Raw genomic sequence first — 19,140 nt, 5'->3', positions numbered from 1 at the left:
AAATTGTCTTTGATTATTACTCGAATATATCCATAACATCACACAATTACAACTTGCACAGTGATTATTCTGTTGTTGTTTCAGCACGTTGATAAATTGAACATCAAGATCAAATTCTCGATTATTTTTTTTATCGCTTTATTTAAAACCAGCTAATTTTTTTCTTATTATATCATTGTCAATATCATCACTAATCACTGACTCTTCCAAGACAATTAGTCTCAATTGAGATATTTTTCTGACTCTAGACACTGCGAGATAAACTAAGTTTGACCACTCGATACGATCATCTATAATCCAAACAACTGTATCGGTAATAGTTAATCCCTGAGATGAATGTATTGTCATTGCATATCCTAGTGTCCACGGAGATTTGTTCAACGATAATGCATCTTCAACAACATCAACTGTGATAATATCATTTAATACTAAATTCTGTTTCTCGGTCTGTCCTGGTATGTCAACGTCAATATTTTGCCGCCGTGTATCAGCTGGTCGATAACACAACGGAACTGGCAGTGTCGGAAACTTTTTTCGTTGTAACTGAAACAACTCTTGTTGAAGTGTATCACGAACTATTTTTCTATTTGCAACTATCAGATGATTTGGTCGCCACATTCATAGAAAGTCGTTCTTGGGTATTTCTGGAATTATTCCACGCATTACTTCACACTGAATTTTATTCGGTTGTAGTCTGATTAATTTTTTTAATTCCTTTAATTCTGCATCAAGTGCTCTATGATCATCAGTTATTTCTTCATAGTAATCAACAAAGTTCTTTAGCCAATCATGTGGAGATAGTCCAACAAACGGTGGTGGTTGACTGTGATTGCTGCACATTATCACAGCAGTATTTCTTGTTAACAACCAATCTAGAAACGTTTTTAATGTTTCTAATGGCACCATGCATATTTCATCCCATATTATAATCCTCAGAATATATTTTTCTCCTATCCTCAAAGATGTCCATGCATCACCCTTCCATCGGAAGAAGCTATGATAAGTACATGATTGTACTCCTCGTTGTTTCATCTCTTGCGCGAGTCTGTGTGTAGGTGTCAGCACGATCATATCCGAGTTCTGAAATAGTTCGATCGCTCGAGTGGTTTTACCAGAACTGCCCGGTCCGTTTAGAGAAACCGTTTTATTTCTGGTTATTGGATCATATACCGATGGTGCAGAAGATATCTGATTATTTCTGCCAGATTTTATCAGGTAAATATCTTTAACCGCAACATCAGCGGATTTGGAATAATCAAGTATATATTCCTTTTTTATTCTCCACGAACCCCATGATGCACAAGTGCCTATGCTTAATTTTTCTAACAGTATTGAATATTTTTTACATATATAAAACGAATCAGTAGCAACTCTGACAGCGAGTGTAGAAACTTTATTTATTATCAATAATAGATTTATCGAAACATACGTGAGCATTGAAGATCTTAAATGAGTATACTAAGGTGACTCACCGTCCATATAACTTACAATTGTACCTAATTTAGTTCCATTTGACAAGAAAGCTATTTCTCGACTTATAAACATATTTCTGTTTGTTGTATCAGCGATTATAAAATCTAACTCAGCCTCGTCCATGATCAATCTTGTACAATGTCTTCTGTGATCATATGCTCCTCCTTGAGTGAACTTGCCGATTATTTTTCCACCGAGATCTTTTGTAATTTTATTCTCGTGATCGGTTATATCAGGGATTTCATCATCAGAATATTTCTTTTGTTGTGGTAACCAAACTTCGGTTTGTTTCCAGTATGATATAATTGCTTCACTTACAATCAACCGTGTTAACATCACACAATCGAGCATATACCGTAACAGTACTATTGGTGCCCACATTTTTTCTGAAAAATGTTTTCCAAACCAGGTATAACAAATCGCATGGAGCTCTTTAGACATTTCAAATGAGTTGATACAAGCAAATCCAGTTAGGACAAAATCCGGTAATAGTCCATTTATCGATACTCGTGTCATCTCTTGCGTCGGATGACCGAATCGCTGAAAGTACACAGAACAATCTCCGTATCCAAGAAAACTTCCTGGATAACATGCAACCATATCAACTGAAATAACATCTTTATGATCGTATTTAGTATTCCATAGTCTGCTGTGTCTGTATTCGACACAACTCAGTATTATGTCATTGAGAAAATCAGACCGAGTTGGCTTCCACGAATTTTTCTTTTTAGCAAAATGAGCCGCAACAGTTGCTCAATAATTCGCCATTGTCATCAGTATATTGCAGTGCAAGATTTTTCTTTTTTTCCTGGAGAAGATCTGTTCAATAAATAACACCATTTGGTCTTACAAACTGATCAAATTTATTCTTTTCTTCCATGCATGATTCGTCGCTAAAACTCTGAAATAACCATACTGACACAGGATCAATTTTACTTATTTCGTTAATAAAATCAAACATATCTCCATCAGAATTGTCTATGGGATAACATTTAACAGTTCGATCTCGTGGAAACACTGTTACTGCATTAGTCCATGCGTGTGCGTTATGATCAATAATTTCGATCAAAGCTCCTTTTGATTTATATTTTGATTCATATAAAATCTCTTCTGTTATCGTCGCTATGGTTATTGGAAATTTTAATCTTTTTCCTAACTCAGCGACATCTTTGATAGACACCTTGATATCTTTAACCATTTCTCCCCACGTGTTTATTATTTTATGTCTTTTATCCGTTAGACTGTTTCCACGGGCCGCGTTTGTAAAATGTTCTATTACTCGTTCAGCCACATAATTTATTTTTGAAAATTTCATTGGCGCCAGTTTATCAACGATGGGTTTTTCATTTATCACATAGATTCCATAAATAACCGCGGTCACAGGATATGCTCATTCATAATACGGTTTGTCAATACTGGTCAATAGACCTGGTTTGGAATCTCTACTTAGTATGACAGTTTTTTTTATCACCGTGGACAGGATCATATTTGTCACAGATAATCCAATCATCTGTTTCTGTCAACACGACAAATTTTATTCTGAAAAGATATTTGCAATTATCAAGATAGTTAATGATAATTGCTGCTCGTTTGTCATTCATCGTAGCATCGATGATATCTTTGTCACGTATAATCTTGAATGTTGACCAGACATGAGATGCACCATCTGTGTGAAATTCTTTCTTGGCGTTGTGAATTTTATTGATCAGACTTTTGTTTTTCTTATCAACTTGATGTTTTATTGGTAAATCAGGAGATATTCTGTCGAGATTAAATGTATCTGTGCTCCAAGGCTTGATTCGGGATAATCTATCGAATTCGTTCGTATTATATTTCAAACAAGTATTTAAATTAAAATATTATATTTCAAACAAGTATTTAAATTAAAATATTATGTATACAATGTCTCGATGCAAATGGCTCATGATGGGTTCATTGACTCACTGCAATAAATCCTGTAAAAGGGAATTTTTCGGACAACACATGCAAAATGTTCACCGTGGAAGCTTAGGACCAATACCATGTCTGCGATGTGGTGTTGGAGTACGAGGTAAAACAGAGTTGTGTGCATGTTGTGGTGGTAAAAAATATCGCGAACTTAAGAGATATTATGATGAAAAAAATTAATGTCAGTGACGGAGCTATAAAATCCGTGGAGGATTATCTAAGTTTTCAGACAAATTATGATTTAAACAAATAATATTATTATAATGAACCACGAGTTTGTGAAGCATCCTATAATAACAAACTACGAATCAAATCATGATGGTTTGATTAGAAATTGCAGGTTGAAGAGACCAGTTGGTACTGTTATTAATACCGGTTATCTAATGTTTGGTGCTGGGAAGAAAAGGTATTACTGTCATCGTTTCATATACGAGTGTCACAAGGGGTTGATCAAAGATGGTCTTGTGATTGATCACATCAACAGTGTGAAAACTGACAATAATTTATCCAATCTTCAGGCTATTACACAAAGCGAGAACTCTGCACGGGGAAGTACTGGTAAATATGAAAAGACAGTTGCAAGGAGGGTAGTTAAATCCCTCAATGCAGAGACCGGTGAAGAGAAAACGTTTCAATCAATGTATTCTGTTGTGAAATACTTTGATATTAACTGGCGTGTGGTAAAATACGTTGCAGAAAATATAACCAAATCCACTTTTTTAAGAAATATAAGCAAAAAATTATTTTCCAATATCATTAGAGAGATAAACTATCATCTTTTACAAGCAATTACCTCAAATTATATTTATTAACTATTTTTTAATTATTTATTTTTTTTGTCAGAAATTCTCACTTTTATACTACTTATTTTTTCGACATATGCGAAAGGGAGATTACTTCTGTAATATAGCTTTCTTCATAGATTTCCGATTTTTATGGTCGTAATTAGTCAATTAACCATCTATGTCGTAATTAATATCAATAATTATACTAAAGAAAAATATTTATGGTTTTTTAGCTCACAAAATAGAAAAATAAACGTATTTCACATCGTACAATATAGCGAGCTATTTTTAAATCTGTTACGAGAAATCGAGGCAAAACACGTTGTTTTAATGCAGATATTTACAATCTGTTCAGAAATGCAGAAATATTTAAACCGATGTGTAGGTGGTAAAACGTTTGATGGTGCAGTGGTAGTATGTAAATATATTTTATCAAGGCAGAACATGCTGTTAGTGCAAGATATTTACAATCTGTTACGAGAAATCAAGGCAGAACACGTTGCTCATTTACATATTTACAATATATTCAGAAACTGCTGTTTTATTATATCTATACAGAAATATACACAATCTATTCTGAAACCGATCTGTAGATATATAACAACTTCTGAAACCTATATTGTTAGATGGTTCGATAGTTCAGTTGATAACATATCTGACCGTGATACTTGAGGCCCCAGGATCGAATCCCATGACTGACAACTGTCGGTGGTTTACGCTTATTAGCGATTTTTATAATTAATTGGGGCCCTGCCAGCCCCTCTCCGCTCAGCAGAACCCCTCCAACCACGTCACTGATGGTAGATACATGTTTTGTATCACCCACGGGCTGATTATTGGGGGTGTGTGTTCTGTTGAGCATAGAAAATGGCCCCATATATGTTTGTGCTGTCCTTAATTATTTCATTCATTGTATATATTTCATGTACCTACTGAACTTGCTAAAACACTTGAATAGAGGTTCATGGATTGCCATTCATTGTATATATTTCATAAATGTTTCTGCTGTCATTCATTCATTGTATATATTTCATGTACCTACTGAACTTGCTAAAACACTCGATAGAGGTTCATGTGGGGATTATCATTCATCATACATGTTGTGCTGCCCTTGAAACATCCTCGTGAGCTCGCTAAAACACTCGATTAGGGGTTCACATGAGGATATATTTTTTTGATTTAAATAAATATATACTGTATAATAATGAACTACGAAAATATTAATGATGTAATTGTTGCTATTAAAAAATTGGAAAAAGATGGAATTAATATATCTGATGAACTAAATCCTGAAAAAATAATTTCTGATTTTGAAATTTTACAAGAACGTAAGAACTAAGGAATACACACACTATCATCTGAATACAAGTTTATAAAACAGATTCAGGCGGCGATGTTTCAGTCGCTAGCTACTGTAGAAGAAGATCAAGTGAAGGAACTCGTCACTCTCTCTGCCGCAGTAGAAAAGATTAGATCGGAGTTATCCCACAAATATTAGGCAAAAAAAATAATTAGTACTCGTATAAGACAATTAAGAAAAATTATGTTAGATCATGAAACGATCCAAAGTAACTTCGTTGGTGAAACGACCGAGCACGTGTAATATTTTATTTTATTTTATTCAGAAACATTTTTATTTTATTTTGTCATAGATCTTTGATCTTAATATTTATTTCATTTTTTCTCAAATATTTAATTTTTTCTGGAATATCCTAACATATTTAGTCAAATTTGTTATTTTTTTTAGCTATTTTAGTCGATTTGTCAAGGAAAATTGATGAATTTTCCAATATCATTCGGGCCAAACCTCAAGCGGTTCTCTAATTGATTTATCGATAAATCGCCAAAAATCAGTAAAATTAGCTCAAAAAATGAGATTTTTCATGCGATTTTGTTAATTTTTCTGGTAATTTTCGAAAAAATGAGGATTTTTAACGATTTATTGATAAATCAATTAGAGAACCACTTGAGGTTTGACCTGACAAAAAACTGTAATTTGATGAATTTTCCTTGACAGCATCGACTAAAATAGTTGAAAAAATAACAAATTTGACTAAAAATGTCGAAATATTTCAGAAAAAATAAAAATATTTCTGATAAAATAAAATATTTCAGAAAAAATAAAACGATCTATGATAAAAAAAAAATATTTCTGATCAAAGATCTATGATCAAAAATCATTACAATAAAAGTCTTTAAGACAGAAATCTTACGATAAAAGTATTTAACACGAAGATCTACGATAAAAGTCTTTAAGATTTAACATGTAGATTCAAAATCAATTCCTCCTCACACAGGTCAGTTAATCGTCCTATGTGGTCTGTGAGTTTGAAATTTATTCATGACAAATACTGATTATGTGTACGTAGATAAACAGGATTGGTTGGCTCTTGCACAATCAAATCCCCAGGGGGAACTTGTGGTGTGAACGTGTATAAGATATATCCTTGTTGAGCCTGATTTGATTTTCTGAGATCTATTTGATAGCTGCCATTGATTATGTCACAAACAAGATTGACTGATCGTTGCTGTTATATTAACGATTTCTGGTGAAATATGTCTAACATAACCTTGTGGGTTGTTATTATATCTAAGAACAGTTGCTGGTGGGGCTATTTTTCTCCACACAGCTAGTATTTCAGGAAGGTTTTTCGCGATAAGATCATTGAGTGATCTTATTAATTCACCAGTTTCAAATCCTGGAAGTGTAAAATTTAATAAATCTGCTTCAGTTATTTTATAATGATCAATATATGCTTGTTTGATACTTTTTCTTCCTGAATCTATATAATTATTAGCATTTATTACTTCAGTAATAGTCTGATTAGTGTATTTAAGATCTAATACAATTTGATTTAAATGTTGTATTGTTGCAATGATCTGATGTTTTAGATTGATATTGCAATACTCCAGGATATAGTTTTTAAATAAATATGCTAATGTCGTTAATGTAGTTGTGTATTCGGTTTTAATTCTGTTAGCTGATGATTTGAAATCTCTTTCATAAACAATATTATTTGAAGTTTTTATATCAAAATCAATGATAGAAAACGGTACCATAGGATATAATTTTCCATCACGAATAACACGAGTATCCCTACCAGTCCATGGATACAAATTTCGGTATTCTGGAGTTATTATAAACTTGGCATCGTTAGTGAGAAATTCATTTAACTTGGGTTCTGGTGGTCCATGATATTCTGGCGCAATATCAGGCCAGCCTTGTCCGGATCTTATCGTGGACTGATAAATATCAAAGGCCATAATCAGGATAGTTTATTTTAACTGTAGAAGATAGTGTCAGCTCATGAATGTTAATCGATATTTTTTATTCTTTTCCTGTTATTGATTTTATTCTACGTGCAAATTCATCATTGATTTGTTCGATCTCATAACTGCCAGTTGGTATTCCAACAACGACCCAATCAGGTGTTCCATCTGGTTTGTTTTTATTAGCAAATACAAGTGAATTATTTGCTGGTGTACCATCAAATGATTTCGATCTGATGTTTGGCCAGCTGTAATATACTCGTAATTGTGCTAACGTGATTTCATTCGCGCGAATCGCAGTTGGAAAATTAACACTAAATTCGGGATTAGTCGAGCTTACCGAGATCATCATGGTCTTGTGCGGGGTTGTGTTTGTCACGATCTGCTGGAGTAGCTCCTGTGATGTCATTATTAATACTCGTACCTTTAAAAGCACTGTTATATATTTTAATCATTTCTGAAAACTCAAAATTAGAAATCATTCCATCACTGAGGCTTGCTGATAACAACGAAGATAACTTCGAGTATGCGACCATCGCTGTGTGTAATTGTATCATGTAATCAGATAATTTTTCATTCGTGAAAGTACATATCTTTTTGGCAATGATATTGAGCACACCTGCAATAGTTGTTGCTGCTGAAATACAAATAGTTACCGCTACTGGTGCCATCATTATCACCGCTGATAATATCACACTGGTTCCAGCAACAACAGCGGATACTGAATGAATGATCACGTCGACAATAACTAGTCATCGTCGATATTTCTTTACTTTTACCATGTATTGTTCGACTCGATCTTTCAACGCTGCTTGCCATTCACGCACTTGATTATACCTAAATTTCTGAACGTCGATTGAGGTACTCATTATATTTTATGCAGTAACCAATTGAGGTTTTTTAGCTATAAATTCTAGACACCACCAGTAAGATGTTGCGGTTAATTTCTTATCAGCTGCTTCCAGAATAAATGTTTCTTCGGTTCCCTTGTTTAATATGATAGTTGAAACTCCAGAAAACTTACCAGTTGAATGATGCCATGGATACATTGTAAATATTTCAAATTTTGCGGCACTGAATGCAGATAGCCTGTACACGCCAATGACTATTGCGGTATATTTAATAGTATTATTCTGCGTTGACCATGTTGCGAATCCAGATGATACTTGTATGCTATGTTGGTAATATGCCGGGGAGTAACACCGCCATGAATTTTAATCAAACTGGTTTTATTAACGATCTCAGGAATCCCCCCACGATGTTTTGCTGTGTTTGTTTGATCGTGTCAATGTTCGTCTTGATATCAACGAGTTTTACGTCAACGGTGGGCAGAGTACCAAAAAATACCTCTGTGGTTTCATTAATTTTTCTAAAGTTTCTGCGAAGATTTGTAAACGCGTGTACGTGAACATAATACTCGGCCTGCAACGTGGATAATTTACCATCTATGGTGTTGTAGTTGACGTCAACGTATTTTTTTGTTGCTGCATCTTTGTCGGATGTTGGATCTGTTAAAACTACTATCTTATTCCCGTTCATGTTGAGTTCTTCTGTCATTGTGTCACTGGTATTTTTCACGCGATTAGCAACACTTGCTGTAATTTGATCACTGATGGTTGTAAACAATACACTCGAATCCCTGATTTTTCCGCTGTCAGTAAACACAGGGATATTATCCGTGACCGCACTGAGTACTCGTCGAATTATATCATTCCATTTGATATTGCTGGTTTTTAGTTTACCATATCGATCCTGAAAAATAACAACCTCATCTGGGTCAACTCCAGCCAGGTTCATAATATCAGCGAGTTCATCTTTAGTCGTGTACTTTGACAGATCAGTGTTATCAGATTTTTTCTTAACGCGGGAAGATCTTCTTCCGTAAATATCAACTATTATATAAGATCTAAGATCTAAGATCTGTTTAAAATGAAGCGGTTGCTTGTATTATCATGCACGACTTTATGTGGTGGTTTGGATGATTTTGATATAGCGTTAAGTACATTAATTACTTCACGGCCGCATATTGGCGGATCTGTCATTGTTTGTGTGGGTAGCGTTGAATACCAAACTTGCGTGTGAAGTGGTGCAACATACTTGACAAACTGAAGCGGTGGAGCTAACCCATATGAATCAAAATAAACGATTCCACGTGGATCAACTGCGTATGATACCCAATAGGTACCGGGTCCTGAATTTGAGTCAAGATTAATAATACCTGTTTCAAATTCATTCGGTTGTTTCGGTAATTGATCTCGCATAAAAACACCTCTAAAGGCAGATATTTTTAGTTGTTTAGCAGCATTAAGTAAATCAAAATTTGATGCTGGAATGTCTAACGTGTTCCTGGAAGCCTCAGACCTCTTCCCCAATGAGATCCTGGCAATCTTAGGCCACGCCCTTTTTTTTGTATCCCTTTCCTGTTGCTTTCTTTAGAGCCATTCCAGCAGCTGTTCCAACAGCACCTAACACGGCTGCTTTTGCTACGGCTGGAGCAGCAGCAGCTATTAATGCCGGAATGGCCGCGAGAAGTGGAAAAATACCACCTGTTTTAACCATGTCCTTGATGGTGCTCGGAGAAAGATGAAATTGAACCCCAGTTTTTGATTCTAGGGCTTTATTAAGATGTTTAATCTGGTTATTTGTCAACGATAATTTGTTTGGACCGCCACTAGAAATTTGATCTCGCTTTAGTGATATTTTTGTTCCGCATTTGTTGGCGTTTTTTGATTGTAATTTTTTTACCTGACCAGGAGTCAGAACAACATTAACATGACTGTATGACATTTTATGATAAATACTTACCACGCTCCAAATAATGATTAAAGATTTTCCTCTGGTGCATCAGTGACTCTCATTCGACCACTACCAGCTTCAAGTAACATTGCTTTATCACTGAGTATAACCGCGATTGCTCTATAATCAACACCACCTGTATTTAACGTCACTTTAAGATGTAAATCAACGACAGATTATTTTGATAGATCAAGATGCTCCAGTGAAAAATAATAAATCAGATACAAAGTTCTGAAATCATATTGTGATATTTGCAACCCAGTATCTACATTTTGATCACATCCCATGAATGACATCAAACGATGATATACACATCCTATATGATTTTGTTCATAATTTAGTTGTATGTTCTCTGTTGGTTCTTGTTGTCCGTTTATCTGTAAAGAAATATCTGTGATACCTAGTTTATCAAATATCATATGAGAGTGAGTTTGTGAATTTAAACGATCACGGTTCTGAAACGCAATAAAAATATGCCGTGGTGCAGAAACACCTTGTTGTGATACTATATGCCATGTAAACTGACCGTTAATATCAGTTTGTATACTATCTGTGCTTGTTGTTAGCCATGACAACAAGGATTTACCACCTGTGTCCATGAAAGAAATCAATTTTTGTTCTTCTGCGATTGTCGGAGTCATCACCGGCATCCACAGTGAAAGTTTCGATATTACTACTTTACCAGCATCACCAACAGGTCTCCACAGAGCATCGTTATCATCACCCTTTCTTACAAAAACAACCATGTGTCTAGCTCCAAAAATAACCTTTTTAACATTCCTACAAAATCCAAAAATATGCGATAGTGGAATTGTACATGAAAAACTTCTATTGGCTCATAGCAACATATTTTTACGCGTTGCAAATCCCAAGTTGAAATCTGGGTTAGCACCATGAACTACTGGCGTCACATCAGCATCAGCGTTTCCGGCAAAATTTCTTGGTCGTCTTATATTATACGGATCACTTTCAGGGTGACCAGAATTATCTTTCACAAACATCATTGTGGGACCTGCTGATCTTATATAATCATCAGAATATCTTGCCAATCCTATTATTGTTGTAGCAACATCGACATCATTCTGAATCGATTTGATATTTCTTCCATCAATCATGTATGTGGCGCTGTCAAATAATGCTATGATCCCATTATTGACAAAACCAACTTTTACTGCATATGCGTAATTAGCATCGTTTGTTCTTACAATTGTACCTTCTACCTCAATAAAAGACTCAGCAGGTAGAAAATATCTACTTGTATCATGAACTTGTAGTTCAGTTCTTCCTCCACATTGATCTGGTGTTCATGCGTCATAAGACTAAAACTGAAAATCGCATACAGACTCATCTTTAAGGACAGGTGCTTCCATGTCAATTGCTGTGTCGGATACGTGCTTGAACATTTTATTGTAATTATTTTCATCTAACACATTGATTACCGCATTCGGGAGATTCCACTTCGGGAAGTTCCACTTCCTGATATTAAACTTGAGATATTATTTCCCAATTCACCAAGTCCCCGATCTGCTAACACTGCTAGTTTTTGATTTGCAGCTTGATTTATTATTTTGCTGACATCTGCGGGCATAATTTCAGTACTTGGTAATTTTACTGGTTGTTGTTTTCGTCTTATTAATCATGCTAGTCTATCTTTGATTGCCGAGAACACCTTACCAGCAACATTGACAATTGTACCAGGAATTTTTTCACAAACAACATCAATAGCTTTCATCGATAATTGTTTTGCAATAGGCGCTGCTTTTGGGGCTAACCTTGTAAATAATCCCTGAATAACATCACCAAGTCCATCTCCGTAAATTGCTCTGTAGATTGGTAATCGTGAGTTTACTGCTCTGACCTGTACGGATTTACGATGATTATTGTGTATGATCATCTTATTTTATTTACCATTTATCTAACAACTAGTCACTGTAATCATCAACAAGTTCATCAATAAGTTCTCGGTAAACACCAATATCCATGATGCCACCGCGAAATAATCGCTGGCAAATATCAGCTGCTTCATTAATTATTTCTGGTGAGTTATTTCCAGCACGTTTTCCTCCTATAAGAACTTCTAACCTTGACACGTCTTTGAGGATATTATCGGGACAAACAAAATTATTTCCCAGACCACCCCCCTTCTTCTGTTGTTTTCTTAAATAGTCTTAAGGGTGACCTTTCTTCTTTTACTTTTTTAAGTAGCTCCTCAGACCTCTCAGGTTCTGACATCAACCTTTGCTGCGGTGAAGAAGATAGTTGTTGTTCTATTTGTTGCAGAGGTGGAGGAAGTTGATATTGTTGTTCTATTTGTTCCAGTCTCTCTCTATCAAGTCCTTTTATTTCTTTAACAAGTTTATCGTATTCTAAACCTCTAGCTTGTTTTTTGTTGTAATATATACGATATACCCATCTAATAAAATTTTCATTGTTTGTTTTTTCATAACCGGGTTTTAAAATATCAGATTTATTAAATATACCAGATAATATTTTTCCGGGTAAATCAGCTTCTTCAGTATTTCTAATATCTTCGATAAACCCTTCGTTAAATTTTGCAATCAATTCAACATTTCCTCTTCCTGTTTCAAGTTCTTTTCTCACGTTGGCGACTTCAGTACGAAGTTTTCCAATACCTTCAAGTATTTCTTCATCGATGGATGGAGGACAAGCTGCAGCTATATCAGTTGGAAGATCTCGTAAAATCTTCTTTGTCTGATTAGTTCTTCTTGCTTTTTTTTCAGTCTGCGCTGCAGTTTGTTCTAATACTGGAAAAATACCCTTTTTCCTCTCCTCATCTTCCTCCTTAATATCTCCCCATATAGTTTTTTCAGCAGCCGCTGCAGTTTTTTCAGTAGCTGTAGTGATGGGTTTAAATAACTTTTTAGTGTCTTCTTCGTATTCAACTTGTGATTGTTGCTGTGCTTGTAGGTTTTTTCCAAATGAATCTCTAACAGGAAGAAATTTTTTGATTGCTTCTAATCGTTCTCGAGCTATCCTTGCAGTATGAAATTCCAGATGTACCATTTTAGTATAACATAATGATTTAATTAATAGCAGCAGAGGGGGCCAGGACCTCAAGTTGGTTCATTTTTTGTAATGTACTCGCTATCGACACGTTTTTAGTTGGAGAAATAACGTGGACTAACCTAGGGACACTAGGGAGCAGCAGGGAGGGTGGGACCTCAATTAAGACGTAATTGCGTAAAGCGCGTACATAATAAACTAGAAAAAATCACCAACAACAATGGAGTAATATTAATTGGAAATTCCATAGAGATTTTCTCAGTAAAGTGTCGACGCTTTTTTTAAATCTGTCGATGCTTTTTATTTTTCGATCGTTCATAGGAAGGCTTATTTTCGACATTTGGACGTTCCTACAAAGTGGTCTGTTCACCCTCCCTGCTGCTAGTCCTGGTATCTAACTAGCATAAAATCCACATATTTTGTTACCCTATAAAAATAGTGACTTCAGAGTTAATTAAACAGACAGCCATTTCCTTATGGTCAGCTTTTTTAACTGTTAAAATTGCAAATACAGTCTGTGATTTGGTTCAGTAATTTAAGATGTCAGGAACAAATGTAATTAAATTGAGCAAAGTACATTATCAACTTTATAATAGATTTACAATGCCTGCCTGACCAGTGGACTTTTGAGATTTAGCTAAATTCCTTTTAATGTGATGACTTTTGAGATTAAACTAAATCCTTCAACATGTGATGACTCTTGAGATTAAGCTAAATTACTCCACATGTGATAACTTTTGAGATTAAACTAAATCCTGCCTTCTGTGATGATTAAGCTGAATCTGTCTTAATGTAATGACGCTTGAGACAAAGCTGAATCACTCTTAATGTAATGACGCTTGAGACAAAGCTGAATCTCTCTTAATGTAATGACGCTTGAGATAAAGCTGAATCTCTCTTAATGTAATGACGCTTGAGACAAAGCTGAATCTCTCTTAATGTAATGACGCTTGAGATAAAGCTGAATCTCTCTTAATGTAATGACGCTTGAGACAAAGCTGAATCTCTCTTAATGTAATGACGCTTGAGATAAAGCTGATTCCCTCCTAATGTGATGACTCAGTGGCCAAGACTTTGGACTCCTGACTGAAAGAGTACAAGTTCATTTCCTACCATTAGATCAGCCCTGATTGGCAATCAAGTGTCATTGGGCAAGGCACTCTATGCTCCTTCTCCCAGCATGATATAAGGTTTGAAGTGTTACTGTGCTGTACAATGAAAAACAATTTTAAAAAAGCTGCCCAAAATACCCAAGTGTTATGATCACAGTACTGTCAAGCTGCCCAAAATGGACCAATGCTATGATCATTGTAATATCAAGCTGCCCAAAATGCCCCAATGCTATGATCACAGTACTATCAAGCTACCCAAAATGGACCAATGCTATGATCATTGTAATATCAAGCTGCCCAAAATGCCCCAATGCTATGATCACAGTACTATCAAGCTACCCAAAATGGACCAATGCTATGATCACAGTACTATCAAACTGCCCAAAATACCCCAATGTTATGATCACAGTACTGTCAAGCTGCCCAAAATTGACCAATGCTGTGATCACAGTACTGTCAAGCTGCCCAAAATTGACCAATACTATGATCACATGTACTGTCAAGCTGCCCATAATTGACCAATGCTATGATCACAGTACTGTCAAGCTGTATAAAATGCCCCAATGCTATGATCACATTACTATCAAGCTGCCCAAAATGCCCCAATGCTATGATCACAGTACTGTCAAGCTGTATAAATGCCCCAATGCTATGATCACATTACTATCAAGCTGCCCAAAATTGACCAATGCTATGATCACAGTACTATTAAGCTGCCCAAAATTGACCAATGCTATGATCACAGTACTGTCAAGCTGTATAAAATGCCCCAATGCTATGATCACATTACTATCAAGCTGCCCAAAATTGACCAATGCTATGATCACAGTACTATTAAGCTGCCCAAAATTGACCAATGCTATGATCACAGTACTGTCAAGCTGTATAAAATGCCCCAATGCTATGATCACATTACTATCAAGCTGCCCAAAATTAACCAATGCTATGATCACAGTACTGTCAAGCTGTATAAAATGCCCCAATGCTATGATCACAGTACTGTCAAGCTGCCCAAAATTGACCAATGCTGTGATCACAGTACTGTCAAGCTGTATAAAATGCCCCAATGCTATGATCACAGTACTGTCAAGCTGCCCAAAATTGACCAATGCTGTGATCACAGTACTATTAAGCTGCCCAAAATTAACCAATGCTGTGATCACAGTACTATTAAGCTGTATAAAATGCCCCTATGCTATGATCACAGTACTGTCAAGCTGCCCAAAATTGACCAGTGCTGTGATCACAGTACTATTAAGCTGCCCAAAATTAACCAATGCTGTGATCACAGTACTATGAAGCTGCCCAAAATTGACCAATGCTGTGATCACAGTACTGTCAAGCTGTATAAAATGCCCCAATGCTATGATCACATTACTATCAAGCTGCCCAAAATTGACCAATGCTATGATCACAGTACTATTAAGCTGCCCAAAATTGACCAATGCTATGATCACAGTACTGTCAAGCTGTATAAAATGCCCCATTGCTATGATCACAGTACTGTCAAGCAGTATAAAATGCCCCAATGCTATGATCACAGTACTGTCAAGCTGTATAAAATGCCCCAATGCTATGATCACAGTACTGTCAAGCTGTATAAAATGCCCCAATGCTATGATCACAGTACTGTCAAGCTGTATAAATGCCCCAATGCTATGATCACAGTACTGTCAAGCTGTATAAAATGCCCCAATGATATGATCACAGTACTATTAAGCTGCCCAAAATTGACCAATGCTATGATCACAGTACTGTCAAGCTGTATAAATGCCCCAATACTATGATCACATTACCATCAAGCTGCCCAAAATTGACCAATGCTGTGATCACTGCTATCAAGCTGTATACAAATCTTCAATGCTATGATCACAGTACTGTCAAAATATTCCAGTGACTTGCTATATCCGTTACCACTTTCATGCTTTGCTCAAATGTCAACAGTAACTTCAGCATAAATAATAAATTAAATGGGATATTTGCTTTTCATTTCAAACCTTCAATTCTTTTTAATCTTCCTGGGTCATAAGATTTGTAAAAAGGTTGATGGTTATAATCATATCTTACACATTGAATTTAATTCTGAGAATTATTGACAATATCAGCATCACTCTGAGTGGAAGTTTTCACAGAAAATACATATTATTGTGTGTAGTATGTAATGTATTCATTTAAAGGTCAAAGTTATCTCAAATAATAGTTCATTTGGATCAATAATACATAGAAGAACTCAAAAAAAGAATATTTTTTGCCTGTGACTTACCAGACCTGCATTGTATCACATGTTTGCACCATTAATTCAAACACTATGGTCTCAAGTTAAACAAGTTAAGTAAGAACTGAATATTTTTGTTAATAGTCTCAGTTTGTAATGGATACGAGAGTACAATTTTCCTTTTCCTTGTGTTTGTCAGTTTTGGAATGTTCCATGATGGCGATGGCAATGACTGCAAGCACTTGGCAGGGAACATCATGTCAGCCACCCTCTCAGCACAAAGTGGAATCTTCCACTGGTCAGCATGTAGTAGAAGCTACATGACTAAATTTCTAAAGTAAGTATTAGACTTAGATTGCCTATACTATGTATAAATGTACATAAGTCAAGTTAAACTGCAGACAACGTAGACCCTGATCTGCTGTCCCATACCTTGGTTCAATTTTGCATTGCTTTGGGTTAATGTTTTTAGGCACTGTCACTTATATTGATTTTTTGTGTGTGGATCCAATTTGGGGAGAACTAAACTGTCATGCCAAGAAAGTAAAGTTACATGACCTACATTTCATGTTTCAGTGACCATGGGTATTTGGGCAATGTGTCATATAGTTGAGTGTAGTCATGAGGCTTTATTTTTGGATCCATTTTGTTGAGAATTACATCATCACTTCAAAAGTAGCATACTGTGACCTACATTTATCCCTGCCATATAACATTGTCCATGTCACATCCTGTCATGCCCTATCTATTCATTTCCACTCAAAACTTTGGAATGACCTAATGGCTTGAAGTCTGATTTGAGGCTTTGCATTATGAAGACCTAGGTTCGACTCAGTTGTCACCTTTTTGTAAAAAAAAGTTTGTTAATTTATTTATAGCTCCTAATTGACTTGAACTTTCCTGTTTCTGCTCAGTAACTTTTGAAGGAGTTTTTAGATTGTAATCAAATTTGGTTTGATGCTTTCCTTGAATAAAACTTTGGACAATAGTATATTCACCTTTCAGCAGCAAAATTGAATGGCAATATGGCCCCTGTTTGAGTTTGAACACTGCACTTCCATTTCTGCTCAAACACTTTTTTGAAAGATTTCAGTGATTTTTTTTCTGACTCTTTTTATTAACAACCCCATGGTCTTAAGTTTGATTTCCACCATTTTATCCCTAATCTTTACAGGGTTATGGCCCTTGAAGTTTTGCCCTTCAATTCTTATTCACCAACTTTTTGAATGATTTCGATTGCTGCTCAAGAACTTTTAAAGAATGAAAACAAAATTTGGTATGAGGCTTTGCAGTAAGAAGATCTAGGTCAAGTTTGATTTTCAGTGTTTTTCTGAAACTTTGTTGTTAGGAGTTATGACCCCAGTTTGACCTTGAACTTTGCACTTTGATTTTTGCACAGTATCTTTTGATGGAATTCATGGATTGTAACCAAACTGTTGTTTTCTTACCACCCTAGTCAAACATTATATACAAAAATGACCCTCCACCCCCACCCTCAATTGATGTAGGTCGAATTTCAGGTTACACAAAGAATGGACATGGACCCCAACCTCTATGTACATGGGGGGAGGAGGGCTGCATCCAGGATTCAGAATCTTTGTTGGCATTACATGCCAGTGACCTTGCAGAAAAGCAGCTCAGAGTATTCATATTATTTATGCAAATATAGGTCATGGATTCCCAGACCACACAGTATTGAGTACATTCTATTTGTTTGAGTAAAGCACTTTTCCTGTAATGTTAATGACATTTTACAGTGTGGTAATGATAACATGGATATTTTTGATAACATGGACACTTTGATAATGTGGATACTTTGATAACTTGGACACATTGATAGCATGGACACTTTAATAACATGGATTCTTTGGTCACTCAATATGGTCAACCAGGAGGGGACTGTGACACAGAACAGTGATGCAGTCATCAGTGCCAATGAAATAATGAGTGGGGATTCTGAAATACATTGTGTACAACAATTATAGAGGACTCTGAATTAATGAAAAAATTATTTTCAATGAAAGGACAGTGCCCAAATGTTATTTGTTTGATAGGAATTTCACAGGTACTTCCAGTATCAAGCATGGAGAGTGAGAATTGATTTTCATACCAGAATGTATCACAACAATGCTGACCAAGTAATGAGTGGGGGATTCTCTTGTACACTGTGTACAACAAAAATAAAGGACTGTCAGTAAACTGAATTACAGACAAAGCTAGTTTTAGTGAAGTGTCACTTGTTTGATGGAAATTTGACATGTATTTTCCAGTGTGAAGCAGAGAGTGTATTTTCCGATGTGAAGCATGGGGTGTAATTTTCCAATGTGAATCATGAAGCATATTTCCAGACTGAAGCTTGGAGTGTGAGCCTGAATCTTTGCATCAGAATTTATCACAGCAACGCTGTGGTGCAGGCTGAGTGTTGACACTCATGACAAACTTACAAAAATAAATCTTGTTGATATGAAAGACTTTAATAGTTTGACAGCATTTGGAAAGTGGCAGGGAATTCAAAACA

General features: G+C 35.6%; 1 protein-coding gene across 1 annotated transcript in view; it reads left to right on the top strand.

The window, feature by feature from the left end:
* The window catches only part of LOC149785838 (A disintegrin and metalloproteinase with thrombospondin motifs 16-like), a 172,387-nt gene that overhangs the window by 89,007 nt on the left and 64,240 nt on the right, over window positions 1-19,140 (top strand). The window contains exon 9 of the mRNA XM_089931138.1: window positions 16,822-16,959. Within this exon, the coding sequence (XP_089787264.1) occupies window positions 16,822-16,959 (138 nt within the window). The remainder of the gene's footprint in view (window positions 1-16,821; window positions 16,960-19,140) is intronic.

Source organism: Sinohyriopsis cumingii, chromosome 13, assembly GCF_028554795.1.
Source record: "Sinohyriopsis cumingii isolate HCF-2022 chromosome 13, ASM2855479v2, whole genome shotgun sequence".
Taxonomy (NCBI): Eukaryota; Metazoa; Mollusca; class Bivalvia; order Unionida; family Unionidae; genus Sinohyriopsis; species Sinohyriopsis cumingii.
The sequence above is the reverse complement of the archived record's forward strand: the minus strand, read 5'-3'. Positions and strand labels throughout refer to the sequence as shown.